The following is a 17,700-nucleotide window of genomic DNA, read 5'->3' on the forward strand; positions in this document are numbered from 1 at the left end:
GAAGAAGAGTCTTTGGTAGGAATATTTCACTCAGCCCAAACGTCAGTTTAGCTTCAGTGACGTGCTGAAAACAAATAGTTTTTAAAAGTAGATTGTCTTGGACAGCTGTAGTTAAAATGCAGATTTATTTTAGATTAAAATGTATGTAAACTCAAACAGAACACATTAGTCCCCAGTGTGCCGGTGAAAAATGTTATGAGCATGGATTGGGTTTTGTCTTTTTTTTTTCTTCTTTTTTTCCTTTTTTTGCAACAGGGAAAAGATCAGACACAGGCCCTGACTCAGATTTCCTGCGGTGAATTAAAACCCGTGGATACTGATTGGTGCCCCTGCCTTTGTTGGGCTTACCACTTCAAGCTGGCTGTGATTAGTGTGCCACTATGCTGGCAGGTTGGTTTTGCCTTTGCTCAGTGTGTGTGCGCATTGTGCCACTGTTCCTGGTGAGCCAGCGAGTCCTCGCCCTCTGAAACAAAACACTGCTCAATTCTACGTCCACTTTCACTCATTTCCCAATTAAGCAGCTCTCAGTGTGCCCGGCTGGCCCCTCAGAGAATACTGTAAACCTTCCGTATTCTCTCAAGGAGACTCTAATGAAAGCTTCGGCCCCTCAAGAGCCTCCACTTGCGCTCTCAGTCCCCACTCTCAACAAACAATGTTAGTATTGAAATAAGAGATAGGAGCCTACTTCTCACCCTTTTCCCCATCTCTCACTCTTTCGCTACAGTGATCATGTGATCGTTTCACAGACTCACACAGGTTAATGTAGACTGAAAGGTGCCACTGCTGTGTGTCTTCTTTTTTTGCAAACAGTGAAACAGTGACAATTATTTTTTTCTCACTTCATTGTCACTTCCTGATTGGTAATTTGGAACAATATTCCTCTCAAGCAATGACTTGAAATTGGAGGTTTCCTGGGATCTACAGGAGCTGACTGAAAGGTTGTATTTCTGTTCATTTTCCTGTTTTTTTTGTTGTTGTTTTTTTGTCATTGGCTTGCAGAAGTCCTGGGAATTGAGAGGAGGCAGGAGTTTGAACTTTGAACCTTTGCAATTACAAGAGTAACTACCGAGTTAGAGCCTGACAGACGCATCAGCTGGATACATTAGCCAGGTGCAGCTTAGCTCAGACACGGAGCCTGAAAATTTATTCACCCTCAGTTTTCAGATTGGATCATTTTGAAAGGAACTCTAAAAATGAAAAATCATACTAAGTAAAGGTTTTCAAGTGGGTTGATCCTGATTTAAGGAGTGCTGGAACACATTCAAGGTTTAGAGTTATGGATCGACCACTATCTTGTTTCCAGGCTCAACATTGATGATCAGAAATGTAAGTATGTGGCCAGGAGGGGTTGTAGTACAAAGCAAAAGGCATGTTTTTTTAACAAAACCCAACACATTTCTAATGTCCTATTTGTTTACATGAATGTTAGTCGGAAAATGATGTACAGCATAGCCTGGAACAAATGAGAAATGAGGTAAACAAAAGATGAATAGATGTGTGAAAATGAATTTGTAACTGCTACTGCAATGTGTAATGTTTGCTTTTGGCTAACAACTGATTAGAATTTTTTTTAAAGGTTTTACGGGCTACTTTTTATCACTTTGAATCTTGTTGAGAATATAAAGCGTTTGGTTCTTGTGTTTTACTGTTTTATCAGTATCGTAACTTACAAAATCCACAGTGAATGTAAGCGTTTCAAATTGCTGATTATGCACACTTCACATTCTAAAATGTCTTTCTCTGTACACAGGTTGTTCAGTTACTATGTTTAAGCTACCCTGAGTGTATTCGTGAAAACCAAAAACAAATACTGGCTGATATACTAATGAATACTCATTAAAAAATTGATGCTTCTAATTTTGAAGCCCAGTATGTCCACATGGAAGTGAGGTGAAAGCTTTGCCTCCATTATTGTTGTTATTGTTGGAGAGTTGGAGGTATGAAAGCAGGAAGCTCTCTGGAGACTTGTGACTTTTGACTCTGGTTTCAGCGTGAGGAGGGGCGACACACAAAGAACCTGCCAATCTCAGACCACTCTCTGTAAATAAATTAGGAACCTTTGCATGAGCCCACAGTGATTCATCTTCCCCTCTTTCCTTTCCAAGTGTTTTCAGCATTTGTGGAAAAAGCTGTTCTTTATTTACTCTGACATATGACTTTTTGGAAGAATTCATACTGCTGATTGGCTACAGTTGATCATCAGCTTGCAGCTTTTGTTTGCATGTTAATTTTATGCTCACATTTGCTGTTATAGATATTTTGATGTCCAATTTGAAATATTATCTTCCTCCTTTTAGTGTGATACGCTCTTGCATGTGGACTGACAGTTCAGATGTTTCTGTTTCCCATATTTTCAGTTACCCTCCCTGGTGCACTCCTCGCCCCCGTGTCTTCCTCCTCAGCATCCCTCACAACACGCCGCTCTACTTCCAACTCCTCCTCCATGCAGACTTCATACCGACTACCCAACCCCTTGCCGCCCCTCCCTGTGCGCAAGGGTGTCCGAGGCCGTCGTCCCAAATCCCAGACTATTGCTTTGTTGAAGGCAGCAGCTGAAGCTGCAGCAGCAGCAGTAAATGGAGCATCACAGAGCCCTGCCAGAACGAGCTCTGGGGCTCAACTGGCCCCCAGACCACACAGGAAGAGAGGACCCAAGCCCGGGAGCAAGGTGAGGTGTCACGGGAGGTGCAATCTGTTATGCTGTGGTCCACTGACCCTGACATTTTTGTTTTCTGTATTATGAAAGAACTAAGTTTTATGAAGATTAAAAAAAAAAAAAGGGTCTGGGGTGGATATTTTGAGAGAGGCAGGACAAGTTTTAAGTAGAACAGCTTTGTGTTAAAAGCTGCTGGATGTGTGAAGTGCAGCTGTTGAAGAGTTAAACACACTAAATAAATGATTAACTAAAAGGCCTTGTAGGTTACTGAGAGTTTTGTTTGTTTTGTTGCTCCAGAGGAAGCCTCGGGTGGTGCAACCCCTGGGGTCATCATCAGTTACAGCCCCCTCTCCAGAGAGCAGACTGAGCTCCAGCCACGTCTCAATGGACAACAACCACAGCAACAGCACCAGTGTAGTCTGCACAGGTAAACTGCAAAAACACACACAAGTGGCGCTGGAAATCTATCTTGATTCAATATTCAACTAACATGTCAAAGTAAAAATCTTTCTCATATACTCATTGGTGTCTCTGCATCCTCGTGGCTCTCCAGTGTGTGTGTATGTGAACAAACATGGCGACTACGGCCCCCATCTCGACCGTAAGCTAGTGCAGCAACTCCCGGACCACTTTGGGCCAGCTCCAGTTAATGCAGTTCTGCAGCAGGCTGTCCAGGCCTGCGTGGACTGCACGTACCAGCCGTCTGTGCTGCTGTCCTTCCTCCAGAGCCAGTCCCACACAGGAGGAGAGGTCATCAGAGGTGAATTTCACTAATCCTCACTTCACAAGCTTTAATGGTTGCTTTTCTGATTAACCCCTAATGATTCAAAAGGGAAGGATATGACACGAGAGCAAATCCTGTTTGAGAAACTGGAATCAGATAATTATTTGCCTGAAAATGGTATCTGTTATAAAGCAGTTGCACAAATAGGTTTTCCATAAACAAAAGCTTTAAAATATTAAAAATACTTCCCCTGTTATTACTGTTTAAAGAATAGTTCAACATTGTTCATGTACTGTACACTAATGCTGCCGTGCGTGTGTGTATATGAATATGTATGTATATATATGTACATGTGTATGTATATATATGTGCATGTGTATGTATATATGTGCATGTATATGTAAAAATATGTGTGCATGTAGAAAGAGAGAGAGAGAGAGAGAGCATAGCACAGATAAGAGGTATAGAAAATGGATGTATGGATATGTATTATATGGAAAGGGGCCTAATCTATATTATATGTAATAATGTATTGAATCTTTTTTATATAATGTAGTTAAATATATAATCCACACAATATAGATTACATATATATTATTAATATAGATTGTATAAAATAATTACATACACACACGTATGTTTACATATTAATGAGCTCAGAAAATGATTGTTTTTGTACAAGACTGGATTTGGATTTAAAACAGTGTACAAGTCTGGACTTTATCCTACTCTGTTTATATTATTTTCATTACTGAGCCTGGAGGTCCTCCAGTGTGAAGACCCTATTGTGTTTGCTCGACACACTCGTTATTTCTATTCTTTTTTATAAGTATAATTTTCCTGTTTGAAACGAATTATTCATTCATAGAATCAGGACTTCTGTGTTTGTGGAAGATGAAGCTCCAGCCTGCATCCAGTAGCAGCATCATTTCCACATTCGATTTATATTTGGATTAAACAAATGAGACACACTAACGTAATTACACCCACTTGAAATGATGTTGATCTTGTGCTTGTGAACGGGCCATGTTGTCTGACTCAGGTTCACCAGAGCTGGTCAGGCAGGGGTCATTGTCAGTGCAAATGTTGCTAACTAGTTCACTGACTTGACTTGATTTAACAAAAGAAGGTTTGGTCAAATATTTCAGTGGTTGGTGTGGCCAAGGCAGGAGAGAGAGACTAACTGTTCCTCTGGCCTCTGTGCTAAATTAAGATAACAGTCTGCAGGCTCAACCGTTATTTTATGCACAGGAGATTATTGTTTCAATCTGCTCATGACACTCTTGGCAAGAAGCTGAATAAGTATATATCCTAAAATGGTGTCTCGGCTTTTTAAAAAGCAGTTGTAATGTATTCCAACACTATATAGGCCAGACAAGCAATCAGTCAGGTAAAATTGGTTCAAGCACACACACCAGGAATGCAACTTGACCATGTGTTTATGTCTGTATGTGCGTGTATGTGTGTATGTGTGTGTTTGAGGGAGGCAGGAATGGGAGAAACGACAGCAGGAATAAAGGCTGATGCCTGTGGCAGCAGCTGATGTGAGCCCTGTGTCTGTAATTAGAAGTGACATGTGCATCTAACCTGGTTTGGGGTACTGGGATTGGGTCTCCCCTGGGGGGCCAGATTGGGAAGAGAATGGGTGAGACTGAGTGGGAAAGGGGTGGGGGTTAATTTGCAGATTTGTGCAAGCTTGGCTTGGGTAGGAGGGTGTGGTGCAGAGTGAGATTGTTCTAATAGAGGGAGGGAGCAACCCCAAAACCATCTGCTGCTTCTCCTTCCATGTGAATGTGTGCAGCTTGAGTGTATGTGTCTGTGTATGTGTGCATGAGCAGGTGTGTGTACGTACAACACAGACTGTTGTTGACTGTTCTTCTTGTGCCCTCCAGTGCGGTCGGAGCACGGTATCCGCTACGTGAAGCTGCCCTCTGCCTCCAGCGCTTCCTCGGTGCTGCGCTTTCTGGAGAACATGTGTCAGCATCTGGAGAGTGTCAGTCTGTTCAGCTCGCAGCCCTTCAGCCCCTACAACAAAAACACACGCTTCTACGACAGGACAAAGTCAGGTGGGCCCATTTGCCGATGAAGAACCGATAGTCACGCGTGAATTAGGCTTTTGGTTCATTTCAGAACCAAAGTATCATCGTTCTAACAGTGTGAAATAGAAGCCTGGAGAGGGAGGCCTGATCATGTGTCTTCTGGTCTGCTCTTTTCTGGTGATTCCTATCACAATATATTTAATGTTCACATGATCAGAATCTTGATGAAACCATAAACATAAGCTACATTGCAGTTATCTTCTGTGACAGCTTTGGGTCTGCCACCTGAAGCAGATTTATCTCTTGTTTTTTTGGGAGGTTTTTTTTTAAACTTTTTTTTTTCCCCTATAAAATGATATAGCAACGACTAATAATGGTCAATTTATATGAAATTTGGGGAAGGAGGTGAGGGAGAAAGATCAGGCAGGAGTGAGTTACTGTGAGAGGCTGAGCCTCCTGGCTGCTTCTGTTTCATGAGGTTCATTTGTACAGAGGTTTCCTTTCATCAGTTTGCTCGAACGGCAAAAAGATCAGCAATTTTGATCTTAATTACAAAATATGAACAAGAGAGAATTGATACAATTATGTATGCTTATATATTTATTTTATAACTTAGTTTAATTTTAATTTACATTTACTCTTTATCGGTTTCAACAATGGCTTCTGTTTGTTTTTGCAAATTAACTTCATTTTGATGGATTTTTAGTTTTTTGGAATATTTTCTTTAATGAATATAATCCCAATATTCATACTGAGCAAATGTGCAGCATGAGTCAGACATTTACAAATGTGTGTTTTAACCCAGTATCTTCTCTACTCCTGTTTTTTTTTTCTTTTTCTCTCTCTCCCTGTCTTCAAACAGAACCTGTGGCCCACACAGAGAACGGCCTGTCTACTGATGAATCCATGAAGGAGCCGGCAGCCAACACCCGGTCCCCTCACACACTCTCAGACTATCGAGCCACAAAGAAAGAGCGGCCATATTACCCTGGACACACACCGCCACCGCCCCTACGAAGAGTCACCTCCAATCCAACTGAACTTGGCCCAGTGCTTACACACAGACGAGTGGAGGGTAGGGGCACGCGCGCATGCATGCGCGCACACACACACACACACACACACACACACACACACACACACACACACACACACACACACACTATCCTTCTAATGTGGTTATCAAACACTAATATTACAAAATATTTAATGGAGGCAGGATAAATGACAGTTTGACAATAGGTTGACCCACTAAATGACTAAAAAGTTAAAATGGATGTAACTGCTGTGATCTGTCTGTGATCTGAGAGGTCAGAGGTGTATTCTTTTTATAGCTTTTTGTGTTTGAACTGCGTGGAAAATCAGATTAGTGGTCTTTCTGACTTAATTGCTGAAACTCTTCTTTGCAAGAAATGATCATCTTTAATCTCTCCCTTCGACCAGCTGTGTCCGATGTCCACGAGTCAAATTTGAGACGTGTTTTTATTTCAAATGATTGTTGGATCCGGGCGTCCAAAAGCATAAATGACCACTGATAATAGACCTTAATAATAAGTGAGACCATGAGATCCGAGCACATGAAGCACTCACTGGGTGCGCATTTCACTTAAATTTGCGACTACAAGCATGTTCAAACTGTAAATTGAACTTAGAAGCACACATGAAAATAGAAAATTCAGCCACCTCTTTTTTATGCAGAAAACAGGCACAACTGCATGGCGCTACCACGGTGCCGCAGCAGTTGGAACTGATGGTAGCCATGCTTGACAACCCTTGTGATTCTACCAGAAATGGTTTGGCTCAGCACTCCACACTGCAGATTCCAGCCATTTGTCTCCAAACAACTAGCATAATAAATCTGTTCCATTTTCACAATTACACCATGTGCAGACTCCCACTTGTAAAAACAGACAGAAATGACTCAGGGTAACCAGGTACTCTACCTATGTGATAGAAACACGTGACCAAGAAAAGAAGACGAAATCAATCTGATAAGTTAACACCACCAAGCTGGCAAATACAAGACGTCCTGAAGGATTTCCATTCAGATGAACTATTGTAATATGCGCGCGGTGAGTCTGAGCGGGTCTCTAAAATGGGCAAGTGCCGATTCAATGATCTATGGCTGGACGAAAAAAGGATTTAAATGCTGGCTGAAAAGAGTTACTGGAAATCCACACGAAGCCCGCTGCACTTTGTGCAAAACAAAAGTTCAGCCGGGAACATGAGGGATAAAGGCTCTGGAGTCGCACGATAAGTCCGGTAAACATGAGACACGAGTAAGAGGCTGCATGGAGCCAGATATCTGACATCGTCTCCAGCAGACCCAGCACCTGCTGCGATGCCTCGACCTCCTCCAGCGACCCAGGTCTCCACCACCGCTGCCCAGGTTCCCGGTACAGCAATACAACATATGTCACTCCAATTCACTCCCCTACTCCAATTGCATTCTCTGTAGGAAAGGAGTGTGGCAGTGCTCATTTTTCAATGCCAAAATAAATGGTGAAATTGAGAATTCTGTATCTGTCTTTTTTTCAGATTGGTCGGTGCTGCCATGCATCATTGGAGATTCTTTTTTCATGTATAGATCTGCTTGGTGCAGCACCACAACAAGCATTTTGTGTGTTGGGAAGCACATCCCACCATTCCATCGATGACCAAAAGCTATCATGGTGTCGCGAATACGTCTAAAATTTCATTGAAAAGGTCGTAAATTTGACTTGTTGAAACTTGTAGGAACCCTGTTGTTAACATCTCTTAGTGACCTTTACTAATTAAAAACACACAGTTTTGTGAATTTAAGGTGGCACGGTGGTGCAGTGGTCAGCACTGTGGCCTCAGCAAGAAGGTTCAGGGTTCAAGTCCCGGCTCCATCACAGGATCTTTCTGTGTGAGTCTCCATGTTCTCCCTGTTCCTGTGTGGTTCTCTCTGGTACTCCAGCTTCCTCCCACAGTCCAAAGACATCAAGAGGGGACGAGGCTGATTGATACTCTAAATTGACTGTAGGTGTGACTGTGAGTGTGAATGGTTGTCTGTCTCTATGTTGGTCCTGTGATGGACTGGTGACCTGTCCAGGGTGAACCCCGCCTCTCACCTGAAGGCTGCTGGGATAGACTCCAGCCCCCCCGCGACCCTTAACAGGATAAGCGGTGGACAATGGATGGATGGAATTTTATGAATTTATATTGCCCTCTGATATTCCTTCATCATTTGTCGACTTCAGAGCACAGGTGCAATTTTGGAAAAAATAAATGTCAAGCCCTTAATTGATAAATGATGATAAACCTCTTTTACAAGCACAAGTTTGACTTGGTTTTCCCTTCTTTTGCCCTCACGCTCTCCAGCAGCGAGCTCAACGACTGGCCCGGACCACGCAACACAAGACAAGGAGGGTTCTGGGAATGATGCCTCTTCGTGGTCAGTTGATGATGTAATACGGTTTGTCCAAGAAGCTGATCCTCACACTCTGGGCCCACACGTGGAACTGTTCAGGAAACATGTGAGTGCTTGTATCACAGGGATCTGTTATGTGTCATGTCAGCTGGAGTGTGGGAGACCTCCCAGTGAGGGATGGCCTCTCTAGTATGACGTACGTAGCCTTGCTCACTCCTCTGTCCGACCGTCCAACGAGTACTTCCGACAAAGAAGGCTTGTGCCTGCTGACACGCTTGTTCTCTCTCCACAGGAGATTGATGGCAAGGCTCTGATGCTGCTGCGCAGTGATGTCATTATGAAGTACATGGGACTGAAACTGGGCCCAGCGCTCAAACTCTGTCATCACATCGATAAGCTGAAACAGACCAAACAATAGAGGACAGAAGCGCACGCACACACACACACACACACACACACACACACACACACACACACACACACACACACACACACACACACACATATTCTACAGGGATGCTGCGCAGTATGAACCCAGCTGAACCAGAGTTGCTACTACAATGAGCACACTGGTTTGTGTGTGAATTTGGGGTCTAAGCTAACTGCAGAGTGTTTACAATCAACAGTGTACACACTGTGGGTGTTCTATGAGTTGATTCCAGTATTTTCACACTCAAGCTAATTATGTTGACCACTTAAAGGCCAATAAATGAATCAAAAAAAGGTTCCCCCAACAGTATGCCTGCGATTGTGCTGGAGACTCTGAAACAGCAGGAAGACCTGCATGTTTAACGGGACATTTAATGTGACGAATAAATCTTAAAGATATTCCAGTAACTGAAGAAATTATAGATCATCTTTTTGGTTTTTGGAAATAGTTTTTCACTGTGGGAGGATGGGGATTGGAGTACTCTGAAAATAGTTGGTTCCAGCCTGAACCCATTTTTAAAGTTTATCGGCTATTGACTTTACATTGAAGCTTAATACATTGGTTTTAATCAGCATCAGTGGGTCTGAAAATTGTGAGCATCAACAGGCTCTTTGTGTTTGTCAGTTTCCTCACTACGAACAAGCGTCATTGATCAACCTTTGGATTTACCTCTTCATGGCCATTTTGACACACAGACACTGTAGATTTTTTTTTCTTTGGATCTTCAACTGTTAGTCACAATGTTTGTCACTGTTCAGATTTTCAGAATGGACCCACTCCCTGGAAGGGGAAAGGTAGTTCAGGTACTGCAGTGAATGCATCACTGCATGATATCTACCAATGCAATAACTGTTCTGACCGATTGCTTCGTTTACTATTTAGTTTATGTCATCCACTGAATATAATATGTCATGAGCATTATGTGTAATAGGTACTGAACAAACAGAGCATCCCAGTTACGTGAAAGGGAAGTGTTCAGAGGTGTCTGAAATCAAGAAATGCATAAATAATTCCCATTCTCACTCATGTTTTGTTTTTGTTTTTTTGTGGCAAAGATCCCAAATGTAAATTGGCGAAGTGGACTCATTGAAATGTTGGATATCTTTGTTGAAAATCTGTCCATCTGTTGTGATTTTACAAGACAAAGTTGTAGATGCAGAAAATGCATTTGCGGAGTTCCTCTTTGATTTCACTCTTCTGTGTGCGGTTTCAGCGCGAGTTGTGTCTTCGCCAGGGAATTGTATGACGCTTTGATAGTCAGGATCAAACACACGAGACACACATAGAAGGACTGGAATTCCGCGAGTGTTGACATTAACATAAAGGCAAGGTCAAATCAGAATGCTGTACAGAAAGTAAAGGTTCTCAAGATGGAGGAATTGTTTTAGAGTACATCAAGCCAAAAGGTTGTTTTTGATAGCATTTTGTACTGTTATATCAACCTGTATCAAGTATGTGTCATTTTTTTTTCTGCCTGAAATAGTTTTTGTATGCACCATCAAATACTACCTACAGGACAATATTGTGTCTGAGTAATTATTCACTTTTCTCAAAGTGTGTTTGTTTTAAGTGGCAGAAAGACTCATTTTCTGAACATTTCAGAACCATTTTCAAACCAAATCATGTCTGTTGTAGCTGCATTTCACCCTGTTGCTCTCTCATCGTGGTGACAAGTTGATACTTGAACCATCTCGCTTTAATGTGAAACTCAGGATTTAGTAGTTTCTTTGATGATGTTTTACAACATTATCATTTTGTGTTTATGACTGCATCATAGAGGGACTGCACAAATAACCATGTATATAATATATGCCTTGTCATCTACCGCTAAGCAGCATTTCATTTGTATATATACAACTTTTTACTGTAAGTTCAAAAAAGATGTTTGTTAAATATGTTTGATATGCATCCACACAATTAAACATTTCTTTACATCACCTTTGTGTTTGAGAGCTAAACACAAAGCTGAAAATTGATATCAATTTGTTCTGTCCAGTGTGGCAGTTGGCATTAACATCGGCTCCAGACCCCTCGGGAGGACCGAGGCCTCCTTGTTGCTTCGCTGGTTGCAGCGAGTCACGAATCAACTGACTCAAGAGGTTTTTCTTTCCTCTTTTATTCATGGGGACTAGAATATGGGCAGATATCTATTAAGTCATAAGAGAAGAGGATAAACCCCCCCCCCACCTCTGCTCGTCTTGTGACCCTTGGGGGGGGGTCTTGACCCCCACATTGGAAACCACTGGCCTAGTCCGTTAATGATTAATCCCTACAGTGAAGCATTCAACAGTGCTGCAAGAGCTCAGTGTCTTTTATTTTTAGTTTCGTGTGTGTGTGTGTGTGTGTGTGTGCGCGCGCGCTCAACATAGGGGGCTGAGGGTCAAATGATTATGGGCGTCTTATTTAGGGAGAGTGACAGTCTAATAGGAGTCATTGTTGAAGGAGCAGCTGTTCTGACAGCAGCAACATTCAGGATCTACAGGCTCATCCTGACTCCAAATTCTTTCTGAGCTCCTCTGGTCTAAACTACCATTGCAGCACAGTGCAGCCTGTTGAGACTCTGACAGACCACCATTTATTGACTGGTGTGGTACTTCATTTTACTTGTTTTTTACTTTTTTTTTGAGAAAAAAATTGTGATTACTTACAGTACATAGGTACTGCTCACAATGGTAAAATCTTGTCACTCAAATGAAGATAGAAAATGTCTTCCTTGCATATGTTGACATTGGCATACAATCCGACCCGTCAGGGTGAACCCCGCCTCTCGCCCAAAAGCCGCTGGGATAGGCTCCAGGTCGAGAGGCGGGGTTCACTCTGACGGGTCGGATTGTAGTAGCATTTAAGCAGAAAGAAAATGTGTCGCTTTATCCAAAAAGTGTATGCAGCCTTTCAATTCTTCAAAAATAAGTGTATGAAGTGCACAAAGACGTTTCCCCTCCTGCTTCACTTCTTTGTGACTCCAGAATGCAGGAAGAGCCAGCCCCGCATATTTAGCTTGATGCTTATAGAGGCTGATGGCTAAGGGCATCGCCAGCCACAGATGGACAATGAAACTGTCCAAAAACATTGTTAGAACTCTCAAATGCATTGTCGGGTAGAATCCACATCTACTTTATCCAGTGGTATGCTCAGTAATCGACAAACTAAAATATAAAACAATCAAACTTAGGATGAGCTGTACCGGGATGAAAAAATTCAAGCAAAAATAGTTGGTTCAACAGAGTGCACCTGCTGGTCCCGCTACACGCTAGTTTTCTTTAATTTTGAACCAGAAGGGTTTATTTGGTTTTACCTGAAATCAAATTTTAGGATTACTGAACACAGCGGGACAAAGAAGACGTGGGTCATACAAGGCGTTACGCTTGATGTCCGTGGATGGTTCTGGACAGCTATTCTGGTGGTGGTTATGGGTCACCATTAGCTTCAAGCTCAATATACATGGCTGAACCTATGCATTATTTAGTCACAACAACAACAAAAAAATGATGCAAAACGTAATATTTTTATGAGCCCAAGACACCTATTTGTGATTACTAAAAGGCAAAATACACATGGGTGAAGAGGTTGTTTTAAAGCTAGCAAGCTAACAAAACATAAATGGAAAATGAGATAAAATATAAAAGTGCACAACAGATCTTGTTAACATTCTTGTGTATAAATGAACTCCATTATAGGATGAATATAGTCGAATCATTTTGTGCCTTTGTTGGTAGAGGAATTTGTCAGTTACTGGTGTGGTAGCAGAGAAAGTCAATGGAAAAAAGTCAAACCTGGAGGTTTAAAAGACAGAAACACTACAACCTAGTGTTCATACCCTGTCATTACATTTGGTTCCAGCCGTGAGAAAATGAAACGTCACACAGAAAGCCTTCCGTTTCAACGCAATCACATTTATTGGCTTTTTTCTATGCACAGTTACTAAGCAGCCTGATGAGCTGTTGAAATGAATTAGTCATAGAATCATGGAATTTTCACAATGTTTAACCCCCCTCAAAAATAAATACAAGACTGAAGGTGTTGCACAGCTCCAAAATATACAAGGGCTTGGAAATAATCATGTAAACTTTAAAAAAAACAAAAAAAAAAACACTTTTTTTATTCTTTTATTATTATTTTACAAAAGAAAGAATTTGCAACATTTTTTTTATTTAAAAACTTATTTACAGGTTTATACAAAAATACAAAAGTGATTCAAATCTGTTAAGTCCTAGCTAGTTTTTAAACTTGGAGCTTCTTTTAAATAGACACTGTCTCTTCAAGATCTGTTTTTGTGTGTGTGTGTGTGTGTGTGTGTGTGTGTGTGTGTGTGTGTGTGTGTGTGTGTGTGTTGTCTCTGACATTTAAATACTTTAAAATCTGTTAGTGTTATTCCATACTGTACACATTTGAAAAAAATCTCCAGTGGTTGTCACATGTCCCTTTAGGGCGAAATTGTGTGCAGATATAGGAAAACAAATTGGAACAAAGAATAATAAACTTGTTTTGTTGGATTCCAAGCTGCAGAGAAATGAGGACTGATAGGACTAAATGAGTGTTAAACTAGGGTTTGCATGGCAACCTCACAGTTTGTCCTCTCAATCATTCATCCACTGTTTCTAGAAATCAAGGAAACCGTTTCAATATCCCTTCAGCAACACTGCCAGGTACAGTACGGAAAAATCACACTGAACAAATTAGTTTTTCTTTTCAAACTTTTAAAATGACATTTTACAGAGTCACATTGCATTATTCAAGTAATAAAGTATCAACCCTACCGATTCATGTGTATAAATTATTTAATAATGTCTAATGTTTGTGGGAATCAAAGAGTCAAAAATCCTTTTTTTTGATCAGCTTCTCTCTCTGTGATTTTTTTTTCTCATTTCTACATAATTTTTTTTAAAATTAATTTTACACTTTTTTTTTTTTTTTTTTTTTTTACCCCAAGTTGTTTTCCCAGATATTTAAAGTGAATCAGCAGTTTCTCTTGGAAAGCACTCCAACTTTCACAGCTCCAGCAAGACTAGGACCCAGCACCAGAAGTGTTCAGATTCCTCCTCCTCACAGATTCTATATAATATTCTTTACAGTCTCTTAAACATATGATTGTCCAGTGAGTAGATATACAGTACAAGATAAACCCCTGTTTGTGATCACGACTATACAGAACAGAATTAGCCAGACAGTTTGTACATCTATAGAACACACTATTGAACTTGACATTAGAACGGAAAATACAGACTCTTTTCTCATCTGGAGACATCCCTCAGATAAAAATAATGATATGGTGGTGTCCTTTTCTTTTCTTATTTGTTTCTTATTGCATGCGATAGAAAACACAACAAATCAAACAATGAACAGGAACAAGTGCGCTTCAGCAATATGGGTTTGATTAATGTAAAATTCGAATAATCAGTTCACAGCTTTTTACTCTCTCCATCTTACACAGTGTCAGTTCTGCAGTTCAGATTCGCTGAGCATCAAACAATTGTTTTTGTTTGTATATTTATCTATCTATCTGTCTATCTATCTATCTATCTGTCTATCTGTTTATCTATCTGTCTATCTCATTTACAGCTTGAGGTATTCACAGAATACAGTGAAAGGTTATTGAAGTACGCTCTCTGAATGTAAGAAGTATATGTGTTTGTTTGCTGTGGTAGGCAGGTGACAGTTCAAACTCTCAACTGATGATCTTCTCCCTCTGTAACACACATGCATTACGTTTATCCGAAGGTAAAGGAAGAGGCTGCAGCAGCAGTGGAATTGCTGAGTTTTACATGTTGGTGTCACATCCTCTCCTCCTCTTGCCACCTCTGTTTTTTTGAGAAATGAAGTTAGGAGGGTAAGATAAAGTGGTACACACCAGCCACCGTGTTGAGCTTTCACCTGTCTAATGCTACTGGGTCAGTGCAAATGAAGGAGAGGCAACTAGGAGAGGAGAACAGTGTACATTGTTAAAATCTGTGTGAAGTGTTGTCAGTGAGACCTGTTCTTCTTTGCTACACTCAGGTTGATTCCCTATAAAATTTCTGCTCGTTGTTTTATATAGATATGACTTTATATTCAGTACAAATATACATATGTGATTTCAGTATAAGATATATTTTCTTTTCAAGGAATATTCTTGAAGAATCATGAAGTGCAAAAGAGAGGTTGGTTCTCGGAAGGCTTTCCAGCTGAACCACAAGTCAAACCGATTGAGGACCCTCTAAAGCATTTTCACCGACTGCTCTCGATGGTACTGTTAAAACTGCTTTGAAATGCACCTTTCCACAGCACGTCTGGACAGCAGCTGGAAAAACTCTTCTCAGTCTAGACGCACTAGATTTTTAAGGTAAGTTTTTAATAAGTATGTGATTTTGGTGGAACATGGCCCAGGTCCATGTGCAGGGACTTCAAATAGCCCTGCGTACAACCAGCTCGAGTAGAGAAAGGCCACTGTGCGATTGTCCATAAATATCCTGTATCTTTGACAAATGGGCCCAATCTTGTCACACAACTTTGTTCCTTCTTTTTTTTTTTTCTTTTTTTTTTCGACACTCAAATCCAAAACAAATCCGTTTAGATCACTGGCAACGTGGTACAAAGATCACTAAAAACTTTCACAGGATTAATTATTTGTATGATACAAAGGAACCACAAAAATGTCAACAGAAACAAGGATCCAGGGGATATTTCCATATAGGGTCATGCAACATGGTGAACTTTTATCATCATGTTCTGAGGCGCTGTTTTACAAAAATACATGCATCATATTATCTTTTTTGGATAGATTTTATGTGAAGAAATATGAGATTGGCCCTGTGTGATATACTTTCTCTCCCAGGTATGCAAATGGAAATGTTATAGATAAATTGGTGCTGAGTTTTGTTGGTAACTTCCATGAGAAACAAACAAAACTTGCTTGTTGGCAGGAATATTAAGGATGGACTCTGGGAAGTCTGGTCGCTACTTTGGGCACCAAAAGTCGGAAGAATATTACATGTCGTAAGAACTTCATACTAAAGCAGTTCATCAGTGTGACACAAACACGCACGCACGCACCACTCAAAACACAAGAAGTAGAAATATCAGTGGCTGTTGCATGTGGCGTACATGCACGCTTGTTTTTACTCCACTCAGCATGGAATATTCGTTCATATTCATACTCCATCATATTTGATCATAATTTACCAAACCCTGGGGGCGATTTAGTTTTTTTACATTTTATATAAAAGACAGCTCAATCAAAATATGTCTTGCTCTTTTCTCTACGAGGGAGCTTTTCTTTTGATCATACAGAATTAAGGTAAATTCTCAAAGTTTCCATAATCACCCCTTTATGATTCAATATCTCACAACACTCTGACACCCTATATATGAGAGCAGATCCAAATACTGGGCATAATTTAGCAACAGTTAGTATTTGTGTTGCATTTGACTATTTGGCCTTGTTGAGACACCTATCCGGATTCTAAAAGTTGTGGGGGCTGTTAAAAATATTGGACACGGCGGAGAATAAATCACTCAACAGGTTCTAGGAGGATCGGTCATCATGGGGGCTCCCGTCAGAGTTCTCTGTCTCCCCTTCAGAAATGGCTTGCATGGGGGCTGTGTAAAGGCGGCTGCGAGTACTGTAGCGACTACTGTTGGCTACGGGGGGGATCCGAGAACGGCCCTGTCGAGAAGCAGCTGACATAGGCAGGATCTTGGGGGTGAAACTCTCTGAGTTGGCCCTGGGAAAGAGGCCTGGTATCTGGATTGGATCCAGGCTAGAAATTGGGGGCTCCTGGACAGCAGAAGGTAGCTCTTCACATTGTCTTATATGCCCTTCCTGAATGGACTCCCCAGGGGTCTTGGGGGTTAAAGGGCTCTTCAGAATTTCTGTAGCAGACATGCGATAACTGGAATCAGACCTGCTGCCTTTCTTCAGCAATAGGAGCTTAAACTCCTCATTGGACGTGCTGGATTTCTTGGCGCTGCGGTAGATTGGCACAGGGACTCGCTGGGACCCAGCTGTGGTGGCTAAGGTAGCTGGGATGTTGAGAGGAGGTGCTGGCGGGATAATGACGGTTGGGACGCTGCCGGCAGTTACTGGCGCTGTAGGGCAGAGACGAGACTTCACATTTAAGTCTCCTGAATCTTTACGGCCCAGGACCTTTCTCTTGGATCTGAAGGAAAAAAATCATTATATAATCACAATCATGATGTAGGAACCTTGATTAATAAAATACTACAAAATACAGATTAACTTCCAATGCAAAATATACAGCACCTGTGTATCATGGCAAATAGATCCTCTGTTGTACGGGTCTTGTTTGGTGATGTTACAATGATGTCATCATCCACTTTGGTGTCATCCATCAAAGGGGAAAGTGAATTGTCACTGGGCGTGGAATCTGCAGCACACAACACTCCTGTCAAAAGCCATCTGACGTCTGATTCTTTAGTGTACAACAAGGGAAATAACCTTGCTTGTGATTAAAGGCTTCT

The 17,700-nt window shown here is 41.2% G+C and overlaps 2 protein-coding genes across 7 annotated transcripts in view; one reads left to right on the top strand and one right to left on the bottom strand.

Annotated features, from left to right (window-relative positions):
* Positions 1 to 11,266, top strand: part of scml2 (Scm polycomb group protein like 2) — a 31,821-nt gene extending 20,555 nt beyond the window's left edge. For all 4 annotated transcript variants that reach the window (XM_086180081.1, XM_086180092.1, XM_086180110.1 and 1 more), the window contains 7 exons: positions 2,358 to 2,668; positions 2,954 to 3,083; positions 3,210 to 3,416; positions 5,273 to 5,446; positions 6,282 to 6,494; positions 8,765 to 8,919; positions 9,106 to 11,266. In XM_086180081.1, the coding sequence (XP_086036207.1) occupies positions 2,358 to 2,668; positions 2,954 to 3,083; positions 3,210 to 3,416; positions 5,273 to 5,446; positions 6,282 to 6,494; positions 8,765 to 8,919; positions 9,106 to 9,231 (1,316 nt within the window). In that variant the 3' untranslated portion in view covers positions 9,232 to 11,266. The remainder of the gene's footprint in view (positions 1 to 2,357; positions 2,669 to 2,953; positions 3,084 to 3,209; positions 3,417 to 5,272; positions 5,447 to 6,281; positions 6,495 to 8,764; positions 8,920 to 9,105) is intronic.
* Positions 11,267 to 13,115: 1,849 nt separating this feature from the next.
* nhsb (Nance-Horan syndrome b (congenital cataracts and dental anomalies)) overlaps positions 13,116 to 17,700 on the bottom strand; it is a 63,989-nt gene continuing 59,404 nt past the window's right edge. For all 3 annotated transcript variants that reach the window (XM_086180130.1, XM_086180124.1, XM_086180140.1), the window contains 2 exons: positions 17,483 to 17,606; positions 13,116 to 17,378 (listed from right to left, as the gene is read on the bottom strand). In XM_086180130.1, the coding sequence (XP_086036256.1) occupies positions 16,745 to 17,378; positions 17,483 to 17,606 (758 nt within the window). In that variant the 3' untranslated portion in view covers positions 13,116 to 16,744. The remainder of the gene's footprint in view (positions 17,379 to 17,482; positions 17,607 to 17,700) is intronic.

Source organism: Aulostomus chinensis, chromosome 2 (assembly GCF_037954235.1).
Source record: "Aulostomus chinensis isolate RoL2024-O1b breed Wild chromosome 2, RoL_Achi_v1.0, whole genome shotgun sequence".
Taxonomy (NCBI): domain Eukaryota; kingdom Metazoa; phylum Chordata; class Actinopteri; order Syngnathiformes; family Aulostomidae; genus Aulostomus; species Aulostomus chinensis.